Here is a 22,608-nt window from a genome sequence, read left to right as displayed (position 1 = left end):
CCTCATCTTGGGTTCAGCAACAGGGGATATAGTAAATGAGACAGCCGCCCCGTGAAGCACCTGCAGCTCCTGGCGTACCGTGCGGAGAGACAAGTCTTCTGGTTTGCCCTTTAGTCCTAACTTCCTTGCGGCTGTTTGGAGAAGGATGGTCCTCTCGGATCCGTCGTCAAGGATTGCGTATGCCTCCAGAGATCTGTCTCCGTTCCTAATGATAACCTTGCTGATCTTGAGAAGCACTTTGCAGTTGTAAGTTGGACGGTCAACATACAGGTCTTTGCTGGTGGTACTTACAAGACAGCTTTCAGTCGTGGCCTTTTCAGGCACATCACTTACTGGTTTCTCGTTCACCTCGTGCAGTACAAGCAGATGCCTTCTGTTGCACGTCTTGCAGGGAGCCTTCAGTGTGCACTTAGCTGCTTGATGGCCACGACCACAGCGCCAACACCTATGGTTACTTCTGATCCATGTCTCTTTCTGCTCTTTGTGCAGCAGCTTGAAGTTAGCACAACTGTTCAGAAAGTGGTTGCTATTATCACAGTACGGACAGTACGCCTTCCCTGGTTCCACTTTGCTGGTACTGTTGGCCGGAGACTCTGCTGCAGGTGGATTAACGGGAGTACTTGGTTCAGCTGCTTTGCCTGTGCCAAGGAAGATGGTTGTTGGTTTGCTAGCTGGCCTGGAGTCCTTCCAGTTTTCTTTCTTCCTGTTGAAGGGCTCCTCTCTCTTGTAGCTAACGCGCTTTACATTATCCTCCTGCACCTCAAGCTCATATTCCAGCCACTGTGCAAAGTCAACCAGCGTGGGGATGGCTACTCTCATAGGATGGATAAATCTCTTAAAGCTAGAAGTGAGATCATAAGGTAGCTTACTCAATAACCTGGATACATGGGAGCCACAATCCAGCTCCACGTAGCCTCTGGTACCCAGTTGTTCTAGCATTCCTACCAATGAGCGTACACGAAGAGCGAACAGACGAAAAGCTTGCACATCACCACTACGAACATCCGGACCATCCATCAGCTCTGCAATACGTTGGACGGCTAGCTTATGTGGCTGTCCGTACATTTTCGTGAGCGCGAACATCGTGTCTGTGTAAGGCTGTCTGGAATTGCTGTAGGAATCCGCTACGAGTGAGGCTTCCTCACATTTCAGGTGATCTGTGAGGATCTGAAACTTAAATCGCTCGGTGGCGTCTTCCGGAAGGATATTCTCCAGTGCAATCTTCATCCTTGAGAACTGTCTAGGATCGGGTGATGACAGATGTGGGATTGATGGCTTTGGCCCCCTGTATGTATACTCTTGGGCGTATGACTGATCAGCGTAGAGGGGCCGTTGTGGGGTGTATCCTCTCTCAGCTCTGTCTGTATACAAACCCTGTGGTTCTGGTGGCCTGTAGGGAGACAATGGCTGGGTTCTCTGGCCATACTGGTCGATTTTGGGGTAGCTTGCTCGAGGAGCTGCAGAATAATATTGGGAGTTCTCTTCCTTGGGTGAAACTCTAAGGCGGGATAGATTGCGTGTTAACATGTCACCGGGACCAGGAGTGGAGTAATATTCCTCTCTGTGGTCAGCTGTATACCCTGTGTTGTGCATCTGGTTTGATGGCAGGGGATACCTTTCTCTGCGATGATATGTGGCTGGTGGTGGAGGTAAGCTTGCAGGCTTCTGTTGGCTGGGCAAAGCTCTCATCTCATTCATCATCGTCTGAAACTGTTGACGGAGCTCAGCATTTTCCTGCCTCATTTCCTTTAATGTTGCAACAAGTTCAGGTACTTGAGTAACTTGTTGCCTCAGAGCCACGTTCTCTTCACTGATCTGCTGCCACCTGGTAGACTGGTCTGGCAGCTGATTAGATGTCGGGCTCAGATCCTGCTGCCTCTCCCCAATTAGCTCTTCCCACTCTTCCTGGTGCATGTTCTGGTCTGGTGTGTTGCTTTGGCTGATCGGCGAAGAGGCACGTGAGAGCGCCTCTGCCCCCAAAAGCTCACACGCAATTTCCGCAGGTTTCTGCTCTTCTGGATCATCAAACTGCTTAAGGGACCCTGGTCCAGTGAAGCTGTAGTCCAACAGGTGGGAGTGAATTATTCCCTGTCTTTGGGGTCGGGCTGCAGACTTCACTGTCTCTGAGTTTTGCATCGTTCCACAGTAATCCGCTATCCGGCTCGAAGGACCAATGAAAAATAGTGCGACTAGTGTAGGGTAGGATAGGATAATTCGGATCGCTGTGGAGAGTCCGGTAAGAACTCTGGCTTCGCTTTATCAGAGATACTTCCAATGACCAGGCAGAGTTTCAGGAAAAGTGTCCTTTATTTGTTGATAGGTGAGTTTAGTATGAGTGTGGTTTCTGCAAACATAAACAATACATGTCAAACGTACTATTCTACAAACGTGAAACAGAAATGTACGAAGACAATACTTTAACCTCAGATAATTAGGACAATTAAAACAACTTACTGTCAAAGGACGCACACAGCTGAAATAAGGAACACTAAACTATAAAATCTTATCAACTGAGAACTACTGAATAAACTCTGTCATCCATGCAGCAGGCAGGCTGGTGTGTGTGAAATATCTCTGCAGCTCCCTCTGCCGTCCACCGATTGGCTGATCGCTCTCCACCCTCTTAAAGTGACAGGCAGCAGGCAGCCTTTTTCACATATATATTCTGATAGATTAGATATATATTGACATAGAGTGGTCTAGACCTCCTATGTTTGTAAAAGCGTCTTGAGATAACATTTGGTGTGATTTGGCGCTATACAAATAAAGATTGATTGATTGATTGATTGATTGATTGATTGATAGCAGTCCAAGTGCCCCACGTATAGAGGCTACAGTCCTCGTCGCAGAGGTCGCCGGTTCATCTCCCAGCAAGTCGACCATTTACATGTCTACCTCCACTCTCTACTCCCCACGTTTCCTGTCTCTCTTCAGCTGTCCTGTCATTAAAGGCAAAAAAAATGCCCCAAAAAAAAACCATGAAAAGGACGACAACAGATGAGAGAGGAGATACCACTTTCTCCACAGGGGGCGCCAAACCCGACACAAACCAGAAGTTCCTCACAGGAGCTTTAAGTAGAGCTCAAACTACAAAGTGGTTGATCTGTGATGTCGACTTAAGCTATAACAGAAAGATCAAGTGTGCTTTCAGAAGAAGCATTATTTTCATTTCAAGACTGAATTAGCAGCGCAGAGGGTTCAGCCCCCCCGCAGTCACACAGTGAAGGAATAAAATGAAGAACATTTTCTATATGGAGAGTTTCACTGCAAGACTACGGCTAAAAACTGATGTATTCCAGATGAGGTGGGACCTGTTGCTTCATCTCTTTTCAGTTTACTTTCTGATGGGCTGATTGTGATCTACAATTTGGATTTTTAGCTTCAAGTTTAGAAGTCTGTTTCCCTGCTGTGTGTTTGGTCTTTCTTTTTTTCTCCCCTCCTCTCACCTGTGATCCATCCACTCCTGATTAGCTGCCTCATATAAGCTCCGGTCTTCTCCCCACTCGCTGCCAGATTGTTAGCATTCTTCTAGTGGTACAGTCGGCTCCTTAAACATTGATATTGTTGTCCAGTGTTGTGTTACCTTTAGCTTTGTCCTGTGCCTAACATTTTGCTCTTTTGTCTCCCTCCACCAAGCGTCAGCACCTCAGCCACATCCAACGCCTCTCAGCCGCCTCAACTCAGCCAGTTTTGTCACCTTTATCCACGCCTCCACGCCTCCACTATCCAGCCTCTGGGCTTAGTTCTACTCCACTCATCAGCCTGTTAATAATAAATCCATCTGTCACAACCTTTAATCCCCCCTCTGTGGTTTGTATTTTGAGTCTAGTTGAAATACTTTGGTACAAACCATAACAGAGTGTATTGTATCTACTTCTTATACTTTTCTATTATCTACAATTATTCTTATTTATTTATTTAACTTTTTCTTTTCTTGTTTATTTATTTATATATTTATTTATTTATTTATTTATAATAATTAAAGCACAGGGAAAGGACAAGAGGTCGCTGATCCAAGAGGAGGTGAGAGCAGCAGTCAAAGATCAGCGAACAAGCAGGATGGTTGGTATGCGGCAACAGGGAGCCTGGATGAGATGGGAGCAAGCCGTGGAGCGCAAAGTCTCATGGACCGAGCTGTGGAAAGCTGAGCCCCACCGAATAAAGTTCTTAATCCAGGCTGTCTATGACGTTTTGCCAAGCCCATCCAACTTGTTTTCCCGGGGCATGGTTAGTCACCAGCGTGCCCTCTGTGCCTGAAGAGAGGGACCCTGGAGCACATCCTCAGCTGCTGTTCAAAAGCCCTGGGCGAGGGGCGCTCCTGCTGGTGCCACGACCAAGTTCTGAAGGCCATAGCGGACACCATCTGCAGTGGAAATAACCACTGCAAGCGCCTCTGCACAGTGAAGAAAACAATCTCTTTCATCAGAGCTGGGGAGAAGCCTACATCAGCTGCCAGGACCACCTCCTCTGGCCTGCTAACAACGGCGCAGGATTGGGAGCTGAAAGTTGACCTAGGGAAGCAATTGAAGTTCCCAGAAACTGTAGCCAGAACATCGCTAAGGCCAGACATAGTGCTGATCTCGGAAACCTCCAAGCAGGTCATTCTCTTGGAACTCACCATGCCCTGGGAGGGCCGCATTGAGGAGGCCAATGATAGGAAGAGGGCAAAGTACACCGAGCTGGTGGAACAATGCCGAAGCAACGGGTGGCGAGCAAGGTGCGAGCCCATTGAGGTGGGATGCAGAGGGTTTGTGGGCCAGTCCCTATGCAGGGCCTACAATATGCTCGGCATCACATGGAGCAGTAGGCGAAGGGCCATCAAGTCGGCCACAGAGGCAGCAGAAGTTGCTTCAAGGTGGCTGTGGCTTGATCAACCCCGGCTGGGTCACCTGGTTGAGGGTGTCTGATTGTTGAAAGACCCGAAACACCCAATGACCCCAGGTTACATCACTGATGATGTGTCCAGGTGCATCACAAGTTGATGTATTTCACAAGTATTATTGTTTTTATTATTATTACATTATTATATTATTATTCTACTTTTCTCTTTTTTAAAAACGTTAAAAAAAGAAAAAAGTTTTTTTTTTTTTTTTTTTAAAGTTATATTTTTTGGGCTTTTTTTTTTTTTTTTTTTTTTTTTTTTGCCTTTATTTGTTAGGATAGTGAAGAGAGACAGGAAATGTGGGGAGCAGAGAGGGGGGAAGACATGCAGGAAATGGTCGACCAGCCGGGAATCGAACCGGCAACCCCTGCAACGAGGACTATAGCCTCTATATGTGGGGCGCTTAGACCGCTAGGCCACCAGCACCCCAAAAGAAAAGAGTTTTAATACAACTCTTGTTAATCACACTTGGACTCATGGCAGCCAGAATATATGAAAGAGGATAGGGACACTCAGGAGTTAAGGCCTGCAAAATAAAAAAATATTGTGACATTTCTTTAAAATTCTGAGATTAAAGTGATTAATCTGAGAAAAAAAATGTCAGAATTCTGACTTTAATACCAAAGGCTGTTGCAGCTAAAGGCAGCACCATGACTCATTTATTACAACATCTATGCACAAGACCGTACAGCCCACAGACACCCACTAAATAGCAGCTAACATACGCAGAACCATTCTCCTATCGCATCACGTCAGAAGAGAAAGAAACACGGTGGAAAGTCATAACTTAAAGATATGTTGGCCATCCATGTTCTTTAAAGTATCGACCCCCAGCCATGGTGATATGTGCTCAGCTTTAGATTCCTACTGGGAAAAATGTTTGATGTACTGTCAAAAGTAACCGGGAGATCAGTTGAACCAAATGCTATGATGGCAGTGTTCGGTGTAACTCCACCCACAGCACCACTCTCTTTACGTCACGTGAAACTGCCTTCATGGCCTTCGTCACTCTTCTAGCCAGACGCTTAATATTGCTTAAAGGTGACATATCATGCAAAATTGACTTTTTAATGGTTCTCTACCTGAAATATGTTTCCCTGGCATGTCTACAAACCCCCCGAGAATGAAAAAAATCCATTCTGCCCCTGTTCTGATTTCTCCACCTTTCTGTAAATGTGTGTGAAACCAGCCGTTTCAGACTTCAGTGTTTTTGTTACGTAACAACAATATCCGGTCTGTCACGGAGTCAGAGCTCGGAGCTTGTTCAGCCCATAGACTGTATAAAATAATACTGAATCCCCTCCTCTGTTTTTCATTACCTGCACAAATGTGTGCTAACAAGGAGCTTAGGAGGGAGGCATGCTAGTTGTAGGCTGTCTTAATAAACACAAAGGTCGGTTTTACTCCCCACGTCTGCAGATTTGAAGATCTAGTGGATGATTTTTATTTATCATGGATAAGTGCTAGCGCTAGTTAGCATAGCCACATAGCTACATGTTCGTAGCTGTGTACCAAGACACACGTCTACATACTGATAAATAAAACAACAAGAAACACTAAATCTGTGACCAATCCTTCAGAAAAGGTCCTGCTACAGGCGCCTCTCCGTCAGGATCAGATTCTGGATCAGATTCAGAGGGTTGAAGTAACGCGATCTCTGAGCAGCAGTGTATATTCAGCCAACATGTAAACATTAGATCAACGTGCTGGACAGCCGAGGGCACATCCACTTCCTGAGGGGGCGTGGTCAGAGAGAAAACAGAGTGTTCTGAGGAGGACTGAAGAAGAGGGTTTTTCAGGCAGACCAAAATCTGATTTCAAAGTGTTTTTTTGAGCATAAACTTTAAAGACATGTTTTGGGGACCTCTTAGACCAATATATATTGATGAAAAAAGCGTGATATGTCACCTTTAAATGGAGAATCAGACACTTAAGACTGAGTTATACTTCTGCGTCTCCCCTACGCAGCAGGGGCTGACGCAGACATGAGCACCACATACGATGTGTCCGTGTCGCGCAGCAATTCTCCGCCGAGTGTGGTCTCTCTGATAGCCGGCCGCCTGCTTCCGGTCCCGCTACGATCTCGGTTTACTTTTCCACAGAGATTCAGAGCGTGTTCTGTTAATCTACAGCTGATACATGTTGCTGTTTATCATACAGACATGATTACATGAAGAATAGAGAGGAGGAGATGCAATATACAGCTGATGTGCATCCGATGAGCGGGGATCCTTGAAGTGTTGTAAATGTGGGAAACACAATGCCGCCGAGTGGACCAATCACAGAGCTTGCGGTCCGCGTTGGTTCTATGGGTAGTTATATTTTGGAGCAGGTGCACGTCAGCTACGTGCGTAGGCCTCTGTGTAGGTACGGGAGCTAAGCGTAGGCTACGCCGTTGATTCGACGCAGAAGTATAAATCAGCCTTTCATGGGATTGGGACTTTGAGTATCTGCAAAAGCTGGACCTCCTGGAGATCCCTGATTAGGTGGTTACCTATTTTGGCAATTTTCAAAAGGGATGTAGAGGGCAGCAGACTGACCAATAACAATTTATTTAATTTGTATTTATTTATTATTTATTTTGTTTTATTTTTGTATTTATTTATTAACTTCTTTATTCTGCTATTTGCTATACATATATTAATCTATATACACTTCTCTATATCATTTCAAGTCTAATATAATCTGTGTTGTTGTTGTTGTTGTTGTTGTTGTTGTTGTTGTTGTTGTTGTTGTTGTTGTTGTTGTTGTTGTTGTTGTTGTTGTTGTTGTTGTTGTTGTTGTTGTTGTTGTTGTTGTTGTTGTTGTTGTTGTTGTTGTTGTTGTTGTGTCACTCTGTCTCTGTGCTGTCTTGGTTTTGTGTTTTTCGCATTTAACAAAATGTCAATAAACATATCTTTAAAAAAAACAAAAAACATGGACATGTGTGTGCAACCCAGCTGCAAGTCTTCAGCATCCCTTCAGGGTGGACAAGACCCCTCCGGTCTTATCCTTTATTGAGGACTCTTATTGATCACATGTTCCTTTCACACAGATAAGTGTAAGTCTGTGGTACTAGTGTGCTGTGTGAGACGTTCTAAGATCGTGACTTTGAGGATGTAGTGCCTCTTTCTTTTAAAGTTGTTATAAAGGCACTGATCTCTTACACACAGATACAGCCTAGTTTGCAGCCAACGTTTAAGTCAAGTATGAATTTCTTGGGGACTATTTTCACCGGGAGATTAATTAAACATGTTTGGTTCTCCAGTGAGTAATAAAGGCAGCAGGAGGGCGCATATGGGATTGACCCAAAATAAGCTACAGTGTGAATGTGTCATAGTGATGAAATAGTACGTAAACAGAGCGTCAACAGTGCAACAGCACGGCTCATTGATATCTGACAAAGTCCCTTATTGGTTTTAAAAGCTGTATCAGAGAACAGACTATAGAGGATCCGTTCTCTTTACAGGATTTTGTGACAAATGGGTGTAATATAATCACTCTCTAAGGAGGTGGTGTTTTATTTATTTTGGTACCCCTGGAAAAAAATGAATAGTTAAATAAAAAACAAGAAAACATGTTGTGCAGCCATCCTCCTGAGACACATAATCGATCTATTATTGATTCACCAACCTGTCCAAGATTCTCTCAGGTGCTCCCTTCATGACCAGAATATGACCAGAGGGATTGTCCTCCACTTCGTGGATGGAGAGCTTTAAAAAAAAGAGGTAAAGAGGGATTTTTAAACATCACTTTCTGTGTGACAGTGTCTGCTTCAGTAAGAGCCACATCCTGCTACTCAACAACACGTTTCAGGTTAAAGCCAGGAATCATTTCTGGGGCGTTACTCGCATCATGTTTTTTACAAATGCCCCTGACACTAACATGACTGAGAGCACAGTGTAAGTCATATGTATTCCTCGTGTTGAAGGAGCATTCATTCACGCTCTCATGTATTCCTGTGGTTCTTGTTACACCTCTGCAGTACTCCTCCCCCACACACGCATACAAGAGCACACATACCACCCCAGGTAATTTGTATCTGAGTCACAGCATATCTAATCTCAGAAAACCAGAACAAAATTGCTTTTTTTCCCCCTCTCTCTCTCATTCTCTTTCTCTCTCTCAACACAGACATCCCTACTTTAAGTGTGGGAACAGGTGCATGTAGAAACCCCTTTGTTTGCTTCCGCACTTTGGCTGTTGGGTTATTCATTCGCTGGTTCAATTCTCCAGACAGGGTGTGATCGACTGGGTGTGGAAATCAGAAACACTCCTCCCTGCATTAATTGCTGCGCTGCCCTTGACTAAGGTGTTGCATCTGTACGTGTTCACTCCTTCTTGGTTGCTTTTCCTTTTTTGCAGAGCGGCTGTTGACTCTCAGAGGATGTACCAAAGCTCACCGTAAAACCGTTCAGAAGAGCCTTTTATGAACTACAGTGTACTGTAGGATAAATTATATAATCTGGGGATTACATGTTCGCTCTTGAAGTGTTTGGTGTTTATGCTGTAGATGCTTTTTCTTTCAAGTCATCAGAACCGAAGCTGACAGAAGTTTCATTTTCTGATATTGTCTACAATGAACTCCCTGTCAGAGGCTCGTCAGAGTGTCTTCCACGACAGAGTCATGTCTGTTTTTAATGCAGTGACTTCCACGACAGAGTCATGTCTGTTTTTAATGCAGTGACTTCCACGACAGAGTCATGTCTGTTTTTAATGCAATGACTTCCACTACAGAGTCATGTCTGTTTTTAATGCAGTGACTTCCACTACAGAGTCATGTCTGTTTTTAATGCAGTGACTTCCACTACAGAGTCATGTCTGTTTTTAATGCAGTGGCTTCCACTACAGAGTCAGGTCTGTTTTTAATGCAGTGACTTCCACTACAGAGTCATGTCTGTTTTTAATGGAATGACTTCCACTACAGAGTCATGTCTGTTTTTAATGCAGTGGCTTCCACTACAGAGTCAGGTCTGTTTTTAATGCAGTGACTTCCACTACAGAGTCATGTCTGTTTTTAATGCAGTGACTTCCACTACAGAGTCATGTCTGTTTATAATGGAATGACTTCCACTACAGAGTCATGTCTGTTTTTAATGCAGTGGCTTCCACTACAGAGTCATGTCTGTTTTTAATGCAGTGACTTCCACTACAGAGTCATGTCTGTTTTTAATGCAGTGACTTCCACTACAGAGTCATGTCTGTTTTAATGCAGTGACTTCCACTACAGAGTCATGTCTGTTTTTAATGCAGTGACTTCCACTACAGAGTCATGTCTGTTTTTAATGCAGTGACTTCCACGACAGAGTCATGTCTGTTTTTAATGCAGTGACTTCCACTACAGAGTCATGTCTGTTTTTAATGCAGTGACTTCCACTACAGAGTCATTCTGTCTTTTTACACAGCATCAAAACCTTGTTGGACTCAGGGTTGTGCATTAATCCCACCCCTGCATCAGTCAGTGCCCAGATTTGATCCCCCCAGTCAAAGAAGTCTGTCCAGCCTCTGATTCCTGTTTATCACAGAGAAATCTTCTGCTTTGACTTTCTTATTCATGTCTTCTTTCAAGTATTTACAGCCACTTCATCAAACATTAGCTGCTCTTTCCTAACTCCGCCCGAAGATTTTTACCACTCCCAGTTTCATCCTTTTCTTGTGGTGCAGTGAGAAGTCGAGAGAAACACATTTCCCAAATATGTCTCTGCTTGGCTGTAAACATACTAAACAAAGGGGATTTTTGTCTAGCAGCAGAGCATCTTACAAGCTGCCAAAATGAGCCAGTTTGTAGACCACATGTACCCCTCTATCATAAATTACACAGATTGTAACACTGCTCTCTAACAGTGTTGTGTTTGAGGCTTGTTGGGCAGAGTCCAAATCAAAATGTGTGCAGCAGTACGAATGTAAAGCAGGCGTCGTTGTTTAAGAGCCTGAATGTTCAAGCTGCTGTCTCTGGATGAAAAGGTTAAAAATGAATATGCATGATCCATGCACAGCATGTAGAAAAGAAACATTGTCCAAGTCCTGGAAACGCTTTCTTGGAAAAAACAGTTTAAAGAGTACGAACAGAACTGTGAGGGGAAAACTTTACAAAAGGGATGATGGGTAGCTTGTCCCTAAAAGAAAAACAAATAAAGAAAAATGTGGGTATTCCAAAAAGCAAGGTAGGTCTGAGAAGGACGTAGGACGTATCTGTTTCTGAAGCGTTGTTTTGAATTGTCGGCTGGTGCCATATTGGAAATGCTGAACTCAACCAAAGTTCGTCCGAGCTAGTGTGAGGTAAAGGGTCGGCCTTTAGCCTTTTCGCTAACAGCTACAGGGTGTCTGCCTGTCAATCAAGTCAGTCATGCCCTATTTTGGGCAACACTCATAAGTTTAGTGTGTACAGTGTGTGCTGACAGAGAAATAAGCTACTCAAGCCTAAACTGTTTTTTGTACCAGGCTGTGAACATGTTTCTTTCTGCTGTAAAGACCGTCTTCTTTGAATGGGTGTGTATGTGGTTTCAGGTGTTTCTGCAGCCAGCCTCAAGTGGACGCTCCATGAACTGCAGTTTGTAACACTTCAGCATGGGCTTCATATTTTAAGAGTTGAGGTTGCTGCTTGGTTATGTTTGAGACTCTCTAAGAAGAAAGGAAACAGCCTTGGACAGAGAAGTCTCCTTCACTCCTATGAAGACTGACTCAGAGGCACACAAAGGCAAAAATGTTGGACCTAATCGTCCTGATCCAGCCTCGGTGTCGTGGGGCCGATATAAAAACCAAACAAGCATTTCCTTTGACCCCACTTCTGACTCTGCGGCTCTGATGCACAACACTGAGGGAAATGAGTCAGGGTTCGGCCGTTTCAAGGGCCATTATAAGAATTATTTGAATGTCCCTGTTGGGATGTTGGTGTGCTTGAAAAGAGGTGTCCACTGAGTGACTAATGTCTCTCTTACAGTACATGAACAAAGTCTCTTTGAGCATCTCTGCACAGCCTGGTAGTTGCTGATGTTTTCTTTGGCTACTATATTTGCAGCTCTGTCCTCCAGTCAGCTTAGAAGCAGTGTAGCTATGGTGCAGTGGAGTTCTTTCAGTGGAAAGGTTGTTGGTTTGATCCCCAGCCCCTGCAGTCTGCATGACACTGAACCTGAAGCTGCTCCTGGTGTCACAGCCAGCAGCATGTAAAACGCCTGTGAGCAGGATTATTTAGCACCCATGGACACTTTACGTAGCAGCCTCTGCCATCAGTGTGTGAATGTGTGTCTGTGTATGTGTGTGTGTGTGTGTGTGTGTGTGTGTGTGTGTGTGTGTGTGTGTGTGTGTGTGTGTGTGTGTGTGTGTGTGTGTGTGTCTGGGTGTCTGGGTGAATGGTGCAGGTAGTATAAAAGCGCTTTTAGTGCTAGTGCTTTAACTGTGCAGTCAATTTAGAACTGAAAAAGCCTTTCCAATGAGCGGGAGACCTCTCAAAGAACTTCACCAGAGTCCAGTCGCCTTTTGTGTTGAACTTTGAATTATTGGCTACGAACCAAGAGACTTCATGTGGGCTTCACTGTTATATCTGCATTTTGTTCCTGAAAGAGGCCCCAGCAGGCAGCATGAAGCAAGGCTTTGCTGAATTTACACTAAAAATCTCTGCCCACATGATCATGCAAAGCTGCGGGTGTGTTAATTTGTGTCATAAAACAAAACTGTCATGAAAACACAAATCTGGAAATCACTGAAAATATATAAATCACAGCTGGGTTCTTAGTGATGCCTTTCTGGGACTCTCATCTCCTCTAACCATCCTGACTGATGCTGGATGAGTCAGGGGGAAGAGCCAACAAACAGCAAATAACAAATCCCAGTCACTATAGCTATAGGTGAAAAACTAAGGTTGATGTAGAAAATGAGGGACCTTTTTTGTGCTGAGGCTAAATCTAAAGTTCAAACTAAACATCTCTCGACCAATGACAGCTGGGAGAACCCTTCCTTTCCCGACACTAATCCTGAATTAAAGCGGTATAGATACAAGGCTGGTTTTAAGTCTTCAGTCAGTGATTCTATTTTCCGTATGAGGGTATCCACTACAGAGTCCCATCTATATTGAAATGCGGTGATTTCCACTACAGAGTCATGTCTGTTTTTAATGCAGTGACTTCCACTACAGAGTGATGTCTGTTTTTAATGCAGTGACTTCCCTTACAGAGTCATGTCTGTTTTTAATGCAGTGACTTCCACTACAGAGTCATGTCAGTTTTTAATGCAGTGACTTCCACCTCAGATTCATGTCTGTTTTTAATGCAGTGATCTCTACTACAGAGTCATGTCTGTTTTTAATGCAGTGACTTCCACTACAGAGTCATGTCTGTTTTTAATGCAGTGACTTCCACTACAGAGTCATGTCTGTTTTTAATGCAGTGACTTTCACTACAGAGTCATGTCTGTTTTTAATGCAGTGACTTCCACTACAGAGTCATGCCTGTTTTTAATGCAGTGACTTCCACTACATTCATGTCTGTTTTTAATGCAGTGACTTTCACTACAGTCATGTCTGTTTTTAATGCAGTGACTTCCACTACAGAGTTGTGTCTGTTTTTAATGCAGTGACTTCCACTACAGTCATGTCTGTTTTTAATGCAGTGACTTCCCTTACAGAGTCATGTCTGTTTTTAATGCAGTGACTTCCACTACAGAGTCATGTCTGGTTTTAATGCAGTGACTTCCACTACATTCATGTCTGTTTTTAATGCAGTGACTTTCACTACAGTCATGTCTGTTTTTAATGAATGACTTACACTACAGAGTCGTGTCTGTTTTTAATGCAGTGACTTCCACTACAGAGTCATGCCTGTTTTTAATGCAGTGACTTCCACTACAGAGTCATGTCTGTTTTTAATGCAGTGACTTTCACTACAGAGTCATGTCTGTTTTTAATGCAGTGACTTCCACTACAGAGTCATGCCTGTTTTTAATGCAGTGACTTCCACTACAGAGTCATGTCTGTTTTTAATGAATGACTTCCACTACAGAGTCATGTCTGTTTTTTGATGGAGTGACTTCCACTACAGAGTCATGACTGTTTTTAATGCAGTGACTTCCACTACAGAGTCATGTCTGTTTTTAATGCAGTCACTTCCACTACAGAGTCATGTCTGTTTTTAATGCAGTGACTTCCACAAAGTGTCATGTCTGTTTTTAATGCAGTGACTTCCACTACAGAGTCATGTCTGTTTTTAATGCAGTGACTTCCACTACAGAGTCATTTCTGTTTTTAATGCAGTGACTTCCACGACAGAGTCATGTCTGTTTTTAATGCAGTGACTTCCACTACAGAGTCATGTCTGTTTTTAATGCAGTGACTTCCACAAAGTGTCATGTCTGTTTTTAATGCAGTGACTTCCACTACAGAGTCATTCTGTCTTATACACAGCATCAAAACCTTGTTGGACTCAGGGTTGTGCATTAATCCCACCCCTGCATCAGTCAGTGCCCAGATTTGATCCCCCCAGTCAAAGAAGTCTGTCCAGCCTCTGATTCCTGTTTATCACAGATAAATCTTCTGCTTTGACTTTGTTATTCATGTCTTTTTTCAAGTATTTACAGCCACTTCATCAAACATTAGCTGCTCTTTCCTAACTCCGCCCGAAGATTTTTACCACTCCCAGTTTCATCCTTTTCTTGTGTTGCAGTGAGAAGTCGAGAAAAACAGAATTCCCAAATATGTCTCTGCTTGGCTGTAAACATACTAAACAAAGGGGATTTTTGTCTAGCAGCAGAGCATCTTACAAGCTGCCAAAATGAGCCAGTTTGTAGACCACATGTACCCCTCTATCATAAATTACACAGATTGTAACACTGCTCTCTAACAGTGTTGTGTTTGAGGCCTGTCGGGCAGAGTACAAGTCAGAAGATGGAGATGCCACCCCTGCTTCACCTCGGCCCTGCACTGGCCGCAATCCCAGCGAAGAGCCAGACACCAAGCTCTCTATCATGAAGTGTTGCTGTACTCCAGATTGGTCTTATTTTAAGTTTCGGTCTCATCTCGGAACCCAAAGCATTCTCTATTCACACATTTTTTTCCCACCTGTTACAGCCACGACTGTCACAATGCCATGGTGACTGACACGCCCCATGCTCTGAAGCGCTAATGAATGGAGGCAGACAACAGCAGAAATAAACATGTTTACAGCCTGATTCAAAAAAACTGTTTAGGACTGAATAGCTCATTTGTCACTTAGTGTGAATTTATAACTTATAATTTTCGAAGGTATTAAACTTACGAGTATTGCCCAAATAAGGGCATGGCTGACTTGATTGTAGCTGTTAGCGAAAAGGCTAAAGACCCGCCTCTTTACTTCACACTAGCTCAGCAGAAGTTAGGTTGAGTTCAGCATTTCCAATATGGCACCAGCCGACAATCGGCTTCAAAACAGAGCTTCAGGAACAGATGGGTGTCTTCACAGATACTATGTTCATTTATTAAACTGTCTATGTACCAGACATATCTGCTATTGTGACAGGTTAAAAAGCATTATATAAGTTAAAAAGGTTAAAAAGCATTATATAAGTTAAAAAGGTTAAAAAGCATTATATAAGTTAAAAAGGTTAAAAAGCATTATATAAGTTAAAAAGAGTTTAAAAAGAGTTTATTAAGTTCATTGTTTATAAAAAAGCTAAAATCTTCATTGTGTCTAAAAACAAAATGATTTCATAAGTTCTAGAGAGTGATTAAAAATCATATAGAAACATTTAAGTCATTTGAAATACATAAAGTCAGTTAATGGTTAAAAACAAACAGTAATTACGCTAAGAGTGTTTAAATATACTGTTTACTATGTTTTCTATCGTTTAAAAGTAAGATTTATTCATGTTGATCTGTGATCTACTTAGTAGTCTGTGTCAGATGTTCATCTTTGATCGATTGCTTCAGTCTCTGCCTGCAGAGCAGGGAGATCGAGCTCTTTTCTGTTATTCTATTAAACGCTCTGGATGAGGAAACACAACACGATCACGCTCGTGATTCTTTCTTCGCTTTTTCCACGAGTGTAACACTATGTCATTTAATTAACCAATAAATAGACTTTCAACAACAAACCATATAATGAAAGATAAGGCAAAACCCTTTACTTCCACAGCAAACTTTAATTAAATGTGACAGAAAACACAGTTTTCACTCTTTAAAAGCAAAAGTTTGATGAAACAACGCTGAAAACTAAATTAAAGGCCTCAAAAAGGCTCTCAGTGCATCAAAGAGAGGCAACGCAAACAAAACCAAACCTTGTTTGTTGCTGTTATTTTTATTACAAGCAACTTAAATAAAATAAACTGAAGTCTTTTATTTTGTTAACTGTAATGATGATTTTTTTTCATGGGCTTGGTCTTGTCTCAGTCTCGAACCCTAAATATCTTGGTCTTGTCTCGGTCTCGCACTGCCTTTGTCTTTGTCCTGACTCTGTCTCAATCCCTAAATGTCTTGGTCTTGTCTCGGTCTCGCATTGCCTCCGTCTTGGTCTTGAGTTGGTCTCCATCCTTAAATGTCTTGGTCCTGTCTTGCCCTGCTTGGTCTTGTCTCTGTCTTGGCCTTGAATCTGTCTTGGCCTCGACTCTGTCTTCATCCCTAATTATCTTGGTCTTGTCTCTGTCTCGCATTGCCTCAGTCTTGGTCTTGACTTGGTCTCCATCCCTAAAAGTCTTGGTCTTGTCTCTGTCTCGCCCTGCCTTGGGCTTGACTTGGTCTCCATCCCTAAAAGTCTTGGTCTTGCCTCAGTCTCACCCTGTCTCGGTCTTGGTCTCGACTTGGTCTCAATCCGTAAATATCCTGGTCTTGTCTCTGTCTCGCCCCCGCCTCGGTCTTGGTCTCAACTTGATCTTAATCCGTAAATGTCTTGGTCTTGTCTCTGTCTCGCCCTGCCTTGGGCTTGACGTGGTCTCCATCCCTAAAAGTTTTGGTCTTGCCTCTGTCTCACCCTGTCTCGGTCTTGGTCTCAACTTTGTCCTAATCCGTAAATATCCTGGTCTTGTCTCTGTCTCGCCCTGCCTTGGTCTTGACTTGGTCTCCATCCCTAAAAGTCTTGGTCTTGTCTCAGTCTCACCCTGTCTCGTTCTTGGTCTCGACTTGGTCTCAATCCGTAAATGTCCTGGTCTTGTCTCTGTCTCGCCCTGCCTCGCACTTGGTCTTGACTTGGTCTCCAACCCTAAATGTGTCGGTCCTGTCTTGCCCTGCCTCTGTCTTGGTCTTGACTCTGACTTGGCCTAGACTCTGTCTCGATCCCTAATTATCCTGGTCTTGTCTCTGTCTCGCCATGCCTTAGTCTTGGTCTTGACTTGGTCTCAATCCCTAAATATCTTGGTCTTGTGTCTGTCTCACCCTGCCTAAGTCTTGACTTGGTCACCATCCCTAAAAGTCTTGGTCTTGTCTCGGTCTCGCACTGCCTTTGTCTTGGTCCTGACTCTGTCTCGAACCCTAAAAGTCTTGGTCTTGTCTCGGTCTCGTATTGCCTCCGTCTTGGTCTTGAGTTCGTCTCCATCCTTAAATGTCTTGGTCCTGTCTTGCCCTGCCTTGGTCTTGTCTCTGTCTTGGCCTTGAATCTGTCTTGGCCTTGACTCTGTCTTCATCCCTAATTATCTTGGTCTTGTCTCAGTCTCACCCTGTCTCGTTCTTGGTCTCGACTTGGTCTCAATCCGTAAATGTCCTGGTCTTGTCTCTGTCTCACCCTGCCTCGCACTTGGTCTTGACTTGGTCTCCAACCCTAAATGTGTCGGTCCTGTCTTGCCCTGCCTCTGTCTTGGTCTTGACTCTGACTTGGCCTAGACTCTGTCTCGATCCCTAATTATCCTGGTCTTGTCTCTGTCTCGCCTTGCCTTAGTCTTGGTCTTGACTTGGTCTCAATCCGTAAATGTCCTGGTCTTCTCTCTGTCTCGCCCCCGCCTCGGTCTTGGTCTCAACTTGATCTTAATCCGTAAATGTCTTGGTCTTGTCTCTGTCTCGCCCTGCCTTGGGCTTGACGTGGTCTCCATCCCTAAAAGTTTTGGTCTTGCCTCTGTCTCACGCTGTCTCGGTCTTGGTCTCAACTTTGTCCTAATCCGTAAATATCCTGGTCTTGTCTCTGTCTCGCCCTGCCTTGGTCTTGACTTGGTCTCTATCCCTAAAAGTCTTGGTCTTGACTTGGTCTCCATCCCTAAAAGTCTTGGTCTTGTCTCAGTCTCACCCTGTCTCGTTCTTGGTCTCGACTTGGTCTCAATCCGTAAATGTCCTGGTCTTGTCTCTGTCTCGCCCTGCCTCGCACTTGGTCTTGACTTGGTCTCCAACCCTAAATGTGTCGGTCCTGTCTTGCCCTGCCTCTGTCTTGGTCTTGACTCTGACTTGGCCTAGACTCTGTCTCGATCCCTAATTATCCTGGTCTTGTCTCTGTCTCGCCTTGCCTTAGTCTTGGTCTTGACTTGGTCTCAATCCCTAAATATCTTGGTCTTGTGTCTGTCTCACCCTGCCTCAGTCTTGACTTGGTCTCCATCCCTAAAAGTCTTGGCCCTGTCTCTGTCTCGCCCTGCCTTGGGCTTGACTTGGTCTCCATCCCTAAAAGTCTTGGTCTTGCCTCTGTCTCACCCTGTCTCGGTCTTGGTCTCAATTTTGTCCTAATCCGTAAATATCCTGGTCTTGTCTCTGTCTCGCCCTGCCTTGGTCTTGACTTGGTCTCCATCCCTAAAAGTCTTGGTCTTGACTTGGTCTCCATCCCTAAAAGTCTTGGTCTTGTCTCAGTCTCACCCTGTCTCGTTCTTGGTCTCGACTTGGTCTCAATCCGTAAATGTCCTGGTCTTGTCTCTGTCTCGCCCTGCCTCAGTCTTGGTCTTGACTTGGTCTCCATCCCTAAAAGTCTTGGTCTTGCCTCAGTCTCACCCTGTCTCGGTCTTGGTCTCAACTTTGTCCTAATCCGTAAATGTCCTGGTCTTGTCTCTGTCTCGCCCTGCCTTGGTCTTGACTTGGTCTCCATCCCTAAAAGTCTTGGTCTTGACTTGGTCTCCATCCCTAAAAGTCTTGGTCTTGTCTCTGTCTCGCCCTGCCTTGGGCTGGACTTAGTCTCCATCCCTAAAAGTCTTGGTCTTGCCTCAGTCTCACCCTGTCTCGGTCTTGGTCTCAACTTTGTCCTAATCCGTAAATATATCCTGGTCTTGTCTCTGTCTCGCCCTGCCTTGGTCTTGACTTGGTCTCCATCCCTAAAAGTCTTGGTCTTGACTTGGTCTCCATCCCTAAAAGCCTTGGTCTTGTCTCAGTCTCACCCTCTCTCGTTCTTGGTCTCGACTTGGTCTCAATCCGTAAATGTCCTGGTCTTGTCTCTGTCTCTGTCTCGCCCTGCCTCGGTCTTGGTCTTGACTTGGTCTCCATCCCTAAAAGTCTTGGTCTTGCCTCTGTCTCACCCTGTCTAGGTCTTGGTCTCAACTTTGTCCTAATCCGTAAATGTCCTGGTCTTGTCTCTGTCTCGCCCTGCCTTGGTCTTGACTTGGTCTCCATCCCTAAAAGTCTTGGTCTTGACTTGGTCTCCATCCCTAAAAGTCTTGGTCTTGCCTCAGTCTCACCCTGTCTCGGTCTTGGTCTCAACTTTGTCCTAATCCGTAAATATATCCTGGTCTTGTCTCTGTCTCGCCCTGCCTTGGTCTTGACTTGGTCTCCATCCCTAAAAGTCTTGGTCTTGACTTGGTCTCCATCCCTAAAAGTCTTGGTCTTGTCTCAGTCTCACCCTCTCTCGTTCTTGGTCTCGACTTGGTCTCAATCCGTAAATGTCCTGGTCTTGTTTCTGTCTCTGTCTCGCCCTGCCTCGGTCTTGGTCTTGACTTGGTCTCCATCCCTAAAAGTCTTGGTCTTGCCTCTGTCTCACCCTGTCTAGGTCTTGGTCTCAACTTTGTCCTAATCCGTAAATGTCCTGGTCTTGTCTCTGTCTCGCCCTGCCTTGGTCTTGACTTGGTCTCTATCCCTAAAAGTCTTGGTCTTGTCTCAGTCTCGCCCTGCCTCGGTCTTGGTCTCAACTTGATCTTAATCCGTAAATGTCTTGATCTTGTCTCTGTCTCACCCTGCCTGGGTCATGGTCCAGACTCGGTCTTGCACTGCCTCGGTCTTGTTTTTAACTCAGTTTCAATCCCTGAATGTCCTGGTCTTGATGCACTCTGCTCTCGGTCATGTCTTGGTCTTGGTTAATGTGGTCTTGACTACAACACTACTATCATGCATGCTCTCTTTGATGCGTCCCCTCTCAGATACAAGCAGAAAGTGACTCACTGTCCCACACACACACGCACACACACACACACACACACACACACACACACACACACACACACACACACACACACACACACACACACACACACACACACACACACACACACACACACACACACCACACACACACACACACACACACACACACACACACACACACTCTCTCACACACAAATAAGGTGTTCTTGTTTACAGTCCTCAAACATCATCACCATCGGCGATCACACCCACAGATATTATTGGAGACGAAACAGAATCCAGTCCACATGCAGGGCAGAATAAAACATGTGATCCAGCATCAACAATCAGAAACCAATGTGTTTAAAACAGTGTGAAATGCACAGTGAGTGTGAAATAACCAAAGATTGGGCTGCTAACAGGTGCTTAAAAAAAACACACGATGCAACCTTTGCAGTACCTGATACTTGTTGGTGGAGTTGAAGGGGATCTCAATCACTTTGGAGTTCCTGGCTCTCATCTCACGAACACTCCCACAGCACAGCTCGATGCATTTGAACAGAGCCGACTCTGATGCATCCCCCGCTGTCTCCCTCTGGGGGAACACACACAGACGCACATTAGCTCAGTCACTCACATATGCATATTAAGAAATGAGTGTTGTGTTTCCCAGCGCCTGTGTTTGTTACACTGCTGCACAAAGCTGCATCTTTACGTCCACGTAACTGATCGTCACCTGCACCACAGACGCTTGAAGTCTGTTTCAAAGCAACAGTTTGATGTTTCAGTAATGACGTATTTCTCTCTTTGGGTTTAAAAAGCGTATTCTCCATCGACTATTTCAAACCCTTTTTAATTGTTTTCTGCATATTTGTGATGTAAAGAGCCCCGGGTTTGAAGAGTTTACACAATGTTTAAATACTTTTATTGGAGTAACACATTAATCATCCGCTTAATGGCAAAGTAGTTGCTTACACTTAAATAAATGCGTGCATATCAATGCACAAAAAGCTCATAATTTGTTTTGTTCCGAGTCTTGTACAGGAGGGACTTTCTAATGAGGCAGAGGCATAACTTCATCATCAAAACATATATTTTTGCATTACTTATATGAAATTAATAAAAAAAACCTGTTTCACAAACTCCTGGGATGTTCTGCAGTGCATAAGAAATTTCATTTATACGATTCAACATTCATAAAAGCTCCAAAAGTTTGAGCATGTGTTGAGTACTAGAGCGCAGGGACGTCTTCAGGAGCACAGATGGTACGGAGGCTTCTGTATGAGGCTCAGGATTGTGTTATCTTATGTTAAGATGCACACTGCTTGAGTTTTGCTGCAGGACTGTCTCCCTCAGCCTGCACATCAGAGCTGCTTGTTTGGTGCTTGAATCCTCCTCCTCTGATAACCTGTAACATCATCCCCTTGATGAAAAATCCTAGAATAATCACAGCGATTCCTCTCAGCTTTGGAGACAATTTATTAAACCCGTGTTGAACTGATTGACCTGGCGACAAATATATCGACGGGGGCCGAACCAAGACAAGAGATTTCTCGTTGTTCCTGTTTATTCATTCATGAAGAGCCGCAAAACAAGGACACGCGCTCCGCAAGATTTGTCCTTGTTTGTGCCTTTTTTCATGAATGAATAAATAGACCAAGGAAATTCCATTTCTCTGTTTTTCCGGGTGCAGATGGGGACTTGTTGGGGTAATGGTAGTGGAGTGTAGGCCTTGACTGCTGTGTTTGAGTGCTGACAGGAGATATGGCTGTTACTTAAAGCAAGGGAGGGACCCGGGCTGCAGCTGGAGGGGCGGAGAGGCCGCTCTCAGCGCCAGAGTCAAGGAGCTGTAATCCCTGTCGCTGTGAGCCACGCGGAGAATTTCTTCAGGTCAGTGTAGCACAGGTCGGAGGCTGGCGGTTTGTAGAACACTGGGATATTATTGACTCGCAGGCCCAGCAGTGTGTGTTTGTGGAGCAGTGTGGGGGAGTTATTTCCAGGGGTGCATTGGATTATCCTCAGCGTGCGTGTGTTTATGTGTGAGAGGGAGGCTAAGCGTGTAAGCCAGTGTGAGTGTCAAGAGGTATTGACAAATTATTTTTGTGAGTTTGTTTTTCCCCCTGTAGCTGCCATGTGGGTGAGGCTCGGCAGGCTACAGAAAGAAAAACAAGTAACAAGGATCCAAGTTCCACCATGTTTTATATGTTATACTCACCCTGGTACTTGACAGCTGTAATTTCTAGCTACTTTGATTGACAGATGTACCTAAAGTCTCTAAAAGTAGTATGGGAGGTCGAGCCTTCAGTTATCAGGCCCCTCTCCTTTGGAATCATCTACCAGTCAGGGTCCAGGAGGCAGTCACCCTCTCTACTTTTAAGAGTAGGCTTCAAACTTTCCTTTTTGATAAAGCTTATAGTTAGAGCTGGATCAGGCTTGGACCAGGTCTTAGTTATGCTGCTATAGGCTTAGACTGTCAGGGGAACTGACACACTGGGATCCTGTCTCACTCCTCTCTCTTCCTGTCACTTTAACACTCCCTGTCCCATTAAAGTTA

General features: G+C 44.4%; 1 protein-coding gene across 13 annotated transcripts in view; it reads right to left on the bottom strand.

Moving 5' to 3' along the window:
- The window catches only part of atp1a2a (ATPase Na+/K+ transporting subunit alpha 2a), a 104,408-nt gene that overhangs the window by 37,605 nt on the left and 44,195 nt on the right, over window positions 1-22,608 (bottom strand). For all 13 annotated transcript variants that reach the window (XM_034702975.1, XM_034702983.1, XM_034702972.1 and 10 more), the window contains 2 exons: window positions 20,515-20,649; window positions 8,495-8,574 (listed from right to left, as the gene is read on the bottom strand). In XM_034702975.1, coding sequence (XP_034558866.1) covers window positions 8,495-8,574; window positions 20,515-20,649 — 215 coding nt within the window. The remainder of the gene's footprint in view (window positions 1-8,494; window positions 8,575-20,514; window positions 20,650-22,608) is intronic.

This window comes from Notolabrus celidotus, chromosome 15, assembly GCF_009762535.1.
Source record: "Notolabrus celidotus isolate fNotCel1 chromosome 15, fNotCel1.pri, whole genome shotgun sequence".
NCBI lineage: Eukaryota > Metazoa > Chordata > Actinopteri > Labriformes > Labridae > Notolabrus > Notolabrus celidotus.
The sequence above is the reverse complement of the archived record's forward strand: the minus strand, read 5'-3'. Positions and strand labels throughout refer to the sequence as shown.